The sequence below is a fragment of the Olea europaea genome, unplaced genomic scaffold (genome assembly GCF_002742605.1).
Source record: "Olea europaea var. sylvestris unplaced genomic scaffold, O_europaea_v1 scaffold1135, whole genome shotgun sequence".
Taxonomy (NCBI): Eukaryota; Viridiplantae; Streptophyta; class Magnoliopsida; order Lamiales; family Oleaceae; genus Olea; species Olea europaea.
In genome coordinates, this window is record NW_019228735.1 from 200,975 (window position 1) to 210,385 (window position 9,411).

At 31.1% G+C, this 9,411-nt stretch overlaps 1 protein-coding gene across 1 annotated transcript; it reads left to right on the top strand.

The window, feature by feature from the left end:
• The first annotated feature begins 5,993 nt into the window (after positions 1–5,993).
• On the top strand, positions 5,994–8,774 carry LOC111373463 (probable 1-deoxy-D-xylulose-5-phosphate synthase 2, chloroplastic). Its single transcript, XM_022995996.1, has 9 exons — positions 5,994–6,160; positions 6,321–6,485; positions 6,598–6,762; positions 6,918–7,068; positions 7,184–7,455; positions 7,541–7,814; positions 7,905–8,048; positions 8,563–8,654; positions 8,763–8,774. Exons 1-9 carry the CDS (start codon positions 6,071–6,073, stop codon positions 8,772–8,774), a joined length of 1,365 nt encoding a protein of 454 aa, XP_022851764.1. The 5' UTR covers positions 5,994–6,070.
• The last annotated feature ends 637 nt before the right edge of the window (positions 8,775–9,411 follow it).

Sequence of the window (9,411 nt, forward strand, 5' to 3'; positions counted from 1 at the left end):
GAAAAATCCAAAATCATCATATCATCATTGAATTTTAACATATTTTTGATCGCTCAAGACTTTACATGATATATTTTCTTCATGTCATATCTCTTCAGTGCAATAAATGAGATTTTTACTTTTTTATTTAATTTATTGCCATCAGCGCGCTTTCTCACCCTTTTAAAATAAAGTCACAAGTGAAATTAGAGAATAAGACATTGGTGAAACGAAGCACCAGTTTCAATTTTTATCTGCTCTCTCCTCCTTATTCCCTTCTTGTGGCTACAAACGTTGTTCCTTTCGAATAAGTACTCACTAATCAGCAATAAAATAAGGTTAATTAATATTAATTGACTTTTCCATGCAAATATATATAAAAATTAGGTTCTTTAATTCAACTTTGTCCCCCACTTAAGACAAGACACTAAGTAATGCAAAAATATTTATATTTATTTTTATTTCTTAAGCAAGTTGTCGAATTCAACTTTAGTCATTATTTAATCGTTAAAACCAACATATTAGGACAAATTTGGAATCTTGATGAGTTGGTTTTTGATGATTTTCTTTAACAATCGGGATAAACACGCTCTTTATATCGTGTACAAATTTATATTATTAAATGTAAGAATGTACAAAACTCGAACTTCCGACCAGTTTATCAAGAAATTCAATGAATTGGCAATGGATTAATCAAGTTTCGCAGATTGTATTAGAGAGAAAAATGAGAATTTTCGTTAACGAGTCATTTAGCCGAAATTCAATTCAACAACTATTGTTAGAGATTTAGTCGAACCTTTAACTCTCGATCCTTCTAAAACTTTTACCATTGATTTCAAGACAAGTTTATAAAATTAAAAATATATATATATATAGATTAATTTAATTCAAAACTAGTACTTGAACAACTTTACATGTAAAAAGAAGAAGAGAAATTAGTGCTCCCGGGCACATCCCAAATGGCAAAGGACGGAATTCTTCAAAGCAGGCAGTTCAGAGGTCGCAGGTTCGATTCATGGGGCTCCTGGAAGGCAGGAGTTTCTTGGAAGGCAAGACGCATACATGGGTTTGACTCGCTCGACACTTTAACAGTTCAGTTGGGGGCTCTTGGACCCTGGCCAGTTTGGGGCACAACCCGCGGTTTATCTGGTCTGCGTGAAGAGGGGCTGGATCGTATACTCCAAGATTAGTCGTTGTAAGGTGGACACCTGGGTATCAAAAAAAAGAAGAAGAAGAAGAAGAGCGATTAGCATGTTGATAAGAATATTAATTAAACAAATTAATTTCGGGCTAAGCACTTAAATGCCGGCTTCTTGACGTTAAATTGGCAAAGACAAATTCAACTCAATTACACTTAATTAATTCGTAAACACCTAGCCTCGTCGTATTGGTACGTCACGTCCAAATTTTCCAACAATACCAATTTTTTTACATAAGACGCATACAAAGGACACCTCAATTTTTTATTAATTGGACATTAATTAAACGCGTAAATCATTTTTTTTTTTTACTAAACGTTCATAATTCAAAATCTTGTACGTGTCAATCATAATCTAAATTATTTCGAAAGAGAAAGTTTTTATTTTAGTAAAAGTCTAAATTCTTGACCATATGCCTTCCTTGATAAGTGCATTTTCTTCATACTGATCACGTGGATATTATTACGGCAATGAGTGGCAATAAATGAAAAATCGAAATATATAGTCAAGTCAAAGTGTTATATATTATTTAAAAAAAATAGATGGGATGAAATGGTCAATAATTCCAAGTAATTTGACTGACTTGCAAGTCATTCAATTCCATAAAAAAAAAAAATATCTTAATGTTTGAATTAGCAAATAAATGAAGTTCAAAATTTGAGAACTTCAATTGTTGATCTTATCTAACGAGTCAAAATTGTTTGCGGTCATCTAATCATTTTAACTATATAGAAATGATAATTTTTGAACTCCGAAAAGTATGATTACAATTTCTTGTTTCTGATCTTCGTGAAATATTTTAGACGATGAAAAGATACACTAAAAATCAATACAACTTGTTCGAAAATTAGTAGTACTAAATTTTTAAGTAGATATACTGATGGATTAATGAATATATGGAAAATTATTTATGCAATTGTATTAAATGTTAACCTTGAGGGGTAGCTCAGCAGTCAGATTTTGGTTTTATTCCACAATAGTCACCAGTTCTAATCCCTTCATGACCATTAAGATGAGTACTCGACTGTAAACTTTAGGACCTCGTGGAATTAGTCGAGGTGCGCTAAACTGACCCGATCATCCACGCTCATCAAAACAAAAAAAATTGTATTAAATGTTATTGAAAAAATAATAATAAGAAGAAGTTACATTATTATCATCATGGTGGTAGCATTTTAATTAACATAAAAATAGTGTGACAAGCTGTAAGGATAGGGCAGGATCCAAATCCTTCAACAATTTCTCCCTAAAATCTTTGATTTCTTTGTCACAATATGTCATCCCCATGAATTGGGTCAATCTATAGGTTCATGATTTTCATTTCTTTGAAAATTATGTTAAGATATTTTCAAATGGGCAACACCACACTTATTGCACTTGTACCTACATGTTGGGATATGTTTGCTTAAGCTTTAAAAAAAAGCAAAAGTTACTACAGATTAATTTTTTTTTTTTTAAATATATTTCTCTGAATCTCTTTTCCAATTTTTAAGCAATAAAAGTTACTCATAACATGCGGGCCTAAGCAATCTTACTAATAAATGAATAAGTAATTTTTTTTTTTCAAAATTCATTTTTTTAATAATCGAAATTAAAAAATGAACAAATACTTAATATAAGATAATATTTACTTAAGTAAAACTAATTGAAATTGTTTAAAGTTAGAGAATAATCACTCAACTCTTTTTCCCCCCTTGATTGAAATCGAATTGGACTTCAATCAGCTCTCTCACTTCAATCATCCAGAATTTTTACAATATGCAATGATCATTTCCTTTATTTTTTTATTTTAGTTAGCAGATTATTAAACTTAGTTATTGTACTTCATCTAAGTTGAACAATTTATTAGTATGTAGTTTTTTTTTTTCCCTGACAGAGAATAGGTATTTTAACTTAGTTGAATAATTCAATAGCATATAGGTTAGTTACGACTACTAATTCTAATACAGAATTAAGACTTGAAAGATGTTATATGTACGTCAATATTGCATTTTTCAAAGTACAGACATGCAAGTTGATGGGATCCATGATTAAAATAATTGGAGACTCCACATTTGTGAGACAGCTGTAAAAAAAGTTGTCAAACAAATATTGTACAAACAACAATTTTCAGAAGACCTACACCAGAGTTGATGCATCGGAATAAATGCAATAAAATGTAAAACTCCAAGCATTTATTGATTCAATTAAATATCAAGACTTTGGATATTAAATATTTATTTATTCACTAAACTACCGAATAATTGTAAATATTGAGAGATTCTATAATATTTATTGTTAAACAACCTGTCACGATGAATCCTGCTCTGGCCCTCAAATTAGTGACTACTACCTCTAGATCATCAATTTTTTCAGAATAATGTTATTTAGTACTAATAGTATTAAAAAAATACCAATTTAGGTGGCATTAACGTAGGAGTCGAGATTTGATGTCCAATTTATTGTCTGTCCAATTAATTATTGATATATCATTTTTAAATTAACATATCACTCAAATTTATCCTCATTAATTTCGCCGCTAACCCACCAAATTAATGACATGTTAATTTAAAATGACATATCAATATTTAATTGAATAGACAAAAAATTGGACAACAAATCTCCACTCCTAATATGATATTAAATGAGCTGTATAATTAAATGAATCACTTAATTCTACCTTTTATTGACCCTATCAATTAATGTTATCTAAACTGTATAAACACTATTGGTACTAGATAATATTATTCATTTCATCAACAATAGTTTCTAGTTGTTCATTCTCAATATGATTAGTGCACTCAATGGTATTATCAAGTCAACCTGAGCATTGACCCGACAAAGGCACTGAATCATCAGGTTACTGATTGAATCAGTTGGATCAGTGAATAATTGTTTAAAAAATTATTTAAAAAATTTCGAAGTATAAATTTTTTTTTTGAGAAAAAAATAGGGTTTTTAAGTTACCGTCTATAATTATTATATAACTATAAAATATTGATCTTGTAAACTTATTTGTTACTATAGTATTTACATTTTAACTTTATAATTTTGTCCTTTATAGAATTTCTAAATAATATTTATATTATGCTCATTTTGTTACTTGCAAACATTTTATTCTTACATGTATTGAAGTCATTCATTTGTCTTAACGAAAAATAATCATATAATTTAGTATTACATAATGAAAACTTATTATTTTCGGTGTAAGTTTACTAAAGTTGATTTTTATTTAAGTCAAACAGGGTTAAGTATCACAACCAATTACAGAAAAATTTAGTGCATATACAAACATTCAGTCGAAAAAAATATATGAAAAAATGAAGAATCATATTCGAGGACAGGATATTTTATATAGCCGTTTTTCTTGACAATTAAATACGGATGGCATCAAGCTTGGGTTGGAATTGAAAATCTTGAATGATTCCTCCATTATGGTGACAAAAACAGCAAGAGTAATCTCGACTAAAATAGGTTATTATTCGCTTGAGCAATACAACATCAATATTATAAAAATTCCTAGTCAGCGTTATGGGATTTCCTAATAATATTTCAGGATTATGAGTAAGAAATTGAGGAATTTGTCTAAGTTCCAATGGGTGGACGCAGACATTTTGAGTTGGGGGACGCAATCAAACTCTGTAAAAATCAAGTACTTTACTCTTATTTTTGAATGATTCATACTTGACTCAAGAAAATGCATATTTACATTAAAAAATATTTCTTCATTAATATTTTGCTCATCATTTTCATTCGGTTGATTTCGAACAATCATTTTATTAATATTTTGCTCATTGCAAGAAAATGTTCATTTATGTTTAAAAAATTTATAGCATATTTGATACAAACAATTAATTCAAATAATCGAAAGAAAAAACATATAATCAATATTCAATACTAATAATCAATTAAATAAATACAATTTGTTAAATATAAATTAATTTGGCTATAATCAGTCCAAACACATTCAATATATACAAATAGGCTATGAGATATTATATATTTATGTTCTAATTAATTGAAAATTTAATTGAAAAGTGAAAATCTGTAGTAAATGTGATAATTTTTAGAAAAATTATAGCCAAATTTTTTTTAAAAAAATAGAAGAATTAAGGTTTTGGTAAAATGTGTGAGGAAGAGAGTAAAATAAAGCAAGATAAAAAAGAAAAATTTTTCAAATTTATTGTGAATTTACCCCTGTTTAGTGGGATTAAAATTATATTTTTAGTAAATTTTGATATAAGTTAAAAAGTTAAAAATTCCATGAAAAATAAAGCTATTTGTACAATGATTGTTAACAACTTTCTTGACAATCCATGTATCGTCCAGATTTGTTTGGTTGATTTAAAAAATTGTTTTTTTTCTTATAAAAAAAAAAAAAATCTCAGATTTTTTTTTTTTTTTGTGTTTATTTAAAAAATTTTTTTTTTTTTTTAAAAAAAAAAAAAAATCTCAAAAGTTGGGGATTCCAATCCGCTCCCAGTTGACTGTTGACGAGAGAAAACAGAAATAACCTCTTTTCAATTAATAATTTTAAAAATACTTTCAAAACCTCCTCCTTTCATGCATTCTAGCCAAACTTCCACATCTAGTTACCCATTCCCACCTCCCGTTGCTATTGGGTTGCAATGCAAGAGGATGAACGATAGTCGGTACTATCAGTCAGTGATAAAATTCAACTTATTTTTTTTATTTAATATAAAACTGGTCAAAATCGCCGTGCAAGAGAATGGTAAACTAAAAAATAGACGTAACAGTGGAGGGCTATTTCAAATATTGCCCCACATTCTTAGTTTTCTCCAAAAAGGACTCTCTTGTTGCACTATAAATATTTTCCTTGTTGCCAACTTACAAGTAGCATCTTACTGTCGACAATCTTCTCTTTCTGTTAACCTACAACTAATTCCATTAAAATGGCCGTTCAAGAAATTGCCATGGGAATAAACCTACCCAGATCACCTTATATGCTAGCCCCAAAATCCAAATATGGAGGACGAAACCAGGTTACTGCATATTCCTTTGTTTTTTCTACTCAATTTTGCTGTTCTTGGCATGTGGGTTCTTGATATTTTTGTTGGTACAGTGTGTACAAATGCAGATAGATTGTATGTTAGTATGAATAAGCTTGATTGACATGAATTTATGTTTCTTGATTAATTTCAGTTCCGCGTGAAAGCATCTGCTTCTAGTTCAGATGATGAGAATGGAAGGATGGTAATAAGGAAAGAAAAGGACGGCTGGAAGTTAGATTTTTCGGGTGAAACTTTGGCCACACCTTTGCTAGATACAATCAATTTTCCAGTTCATATGAAGAACTTGTCATCAAAGGTATATTATATTGATTATGATGAAGCTCTTACTTATGTTTATAATTTATTTCTGATGAACTGCTTATACTTTCTTTTTAATATCTCCTTACATATGTTCTTGTTTTTATCAGGATCTTGAACAATTAGCTGCAGAACTTAGAGCAGAGATTGTATATGCAGTATCAAAAACAGGAGGGCATTTGAGTTCAAGCTTAGGAGTGGTGGAATTGACTGTGGCTCTTCACCATGTTTTTAATACTCCTGATGACAAAATTATTTGGGATGTTGGTCATCAGGTAAAGTAAATATCATTCTTTATAACTAGAAAAATGAAATGTCATCAAGTAGAATCTATGTAAGAGCAGTTTTTTTATCAGTACGAGGATCTTTGTTTCTGTCAGTTTTTTAGTAACTTAGAAATAGGTTCTGAAATAGAGCAATGGAATTGCAGACTTATGGGCATAAGATTCTGACCGGGAGGAGGTCTAAAATGCACACTATTCGGAAAACTTCCGGATTAGCAGGCTTTCCCAAAAGGGATGAGAGTGTGTATGATGCTTTTGGTGCAGGACATAGTTCAACAAGCATTTCTGCTGGACTTGGTACATTATTTTTCACGCTATAAATTTTTTTACGCTCCGCTCCCTGAAATGTGAAATTCTGGGGGAGACTGTTGAATTAGGACATGATAAATTGTCTACATATTATCGCTGGTAGGTATGGCGGTGGCAAGAGATCTACTGGGGAAGAATAACAATGTCGTTTCTGTGATTGGAGATGGAGCCATGACTGCAGGACAAGCATACGAGGCTATGAATAATGCTGGATTTCTTGATACTAACCTTATTGTTATACTAAATGACAACAAACAGGTTTCATTACCAACAGCAACACTTGATGGTCCAGCCACACCTGTTGGCGCCCTCAGTGGTGCTTTAAGCAAACTCCAAGCCAGCCCCAAATTTAGACAGCTTCGAGAGGCAGCAAAAGTAATTAATTTTTCCTTTGTGTTTCCAAATTCAAAGTGTTAAATTCGTAGTTCTTATGGAAATTTCGTGCCTTGACTCTTGACAGAGCATTACAAAACAAATTGGTCCTCAAGCACATGAAGTTGCAGCCAAGTTTGATGAATATGCAAGGGGAATGTTGGGCGCTTCTGGTTCTACATACTTTGAGGAGCTTGGACTATATTACATTGGTCCGGTCGATGGTCATAATCTTAATGATTTAGTAACGATTTTCCAAAAAGTAAAAGAAATGCCAGCACCAGGGCCTGTCCTGATCCATATTGTAACGGAGAAAGGCAAAGGCTACCCTCCAGCCGAGGCAGCAGCCGATAGAATGCATGGTGAGTTAAGAACTCATAGTCTAATAAAGGAATTATTAAACTGAGATTTTTCAGTCAGATAAATGTAATCTTGTTTTTACTTTTCTTCAGGGGTCGTCAAGTATGATCCAAAGACTGGAAAACAAAATAAAGCCAAATCCTCTACACTTACATATACTCAATACTTCGCACAGTCCCTGATAAAAGACATAATTTGTTTAAAAGACGAATATATTGATTGGATTTTTCTCCTCTGTTATTTATATTTCATTAAATTTAAAATTTTACTTATTTTTGTCGTCAAAACTTAAAATGAGAAATACACGAGTCTTTTTGAAGAGAGCATGTTCTACAAATTAAAAAAAAAAAAAAAAAGATACTCCTTGAACAGATCCAAAAACAGGGCCAAAGACAGGGGGGCCATGTGGTGTGCCCCTATTGGAGGGTGGAAATACACGAGTCTTTTTGAAGAGAGCATATGCTACAAATTAAAAAGAGAGATGCTCCTTGAACAGGCCCAAAAACAGGGCTAGCCCCACCGTCCAATAGGGGGGCGCCACATGGTCCCCCTATTTTTGGCCCTATTCAAGGAGGTTTTTTGAATTAAAAAATATAAAATACGTCAATGCTAGGAAACAACAACCGTGCTAAACGAACATCGAGTTTGACATTGGGAATGACCGCATATACCAACATGGGGGTGAGGCATTATTCTATTCACGCGGGACATCCATATGAGTCACGGTCATCTGTGCGGTCATTCTTGTAGGTCATCTGACTTTATTCAAGAAACAGAGATCAAAGATTTATCGGTACAAATATAAAAGTTTGGAGCATTTTTCTCATTCTTTAAACGATGTTGTAATTTCTCGAAAAATCCAAAATCATCATATCATCATTGAATTTTAACATATTTTTGATCGCTCAAGACTTTACATGATATATTTTCTTCATATCATATCTCTTCAGTACAATAAATGAGATTTTTACTTTTTTATTTAATTTATTGCCATCAGCACGCTTTCTCACCCTTTTAAAATAAAGTCACAAGTGCAATTAGAGAATAAGACATTGGTGAAACGAAGCACCAGTTTCAATTTTTATCTGCTCTCACCTCCTTATTCCCTTCTTGTGGCTACAAACGTTGTTCCTTTCGAATAAGTACTCACTAATCAGCAATAAAATAAGGTTAATTAATATTAATTGACTTTTCCATGCAAATATATATAAAAATTAGGTTCTTTAATTCAACTTTGTCCCCCACTTAAGACAAGACACTAAGTAATGCAAAAATATTTATATTTATTTTTATTTCTTAAGCAAGTTGTCGAATTCAACTTTAGTCATTATTTAATCGTTAAAACCAACATATTAGGACAAATTTGGAATCTTGATGAGTTGGTTTTTGATGATTTTCTTTAACAATCGGGATAAACACGCTCTTTATATCGTGTACAAATTTATATTATTAAATGTAAGAATGTAAAAAACTCGAACTTCCGACCAGTTTATCAAGAAATTCAATGAATTGGCAATGGATTAATCAAGTTTCGCAGATTGTATTAGAAAGAAAAATGAGAATTTTCGTTAACGAGTCATTTAGCCGAAATTCAATTCA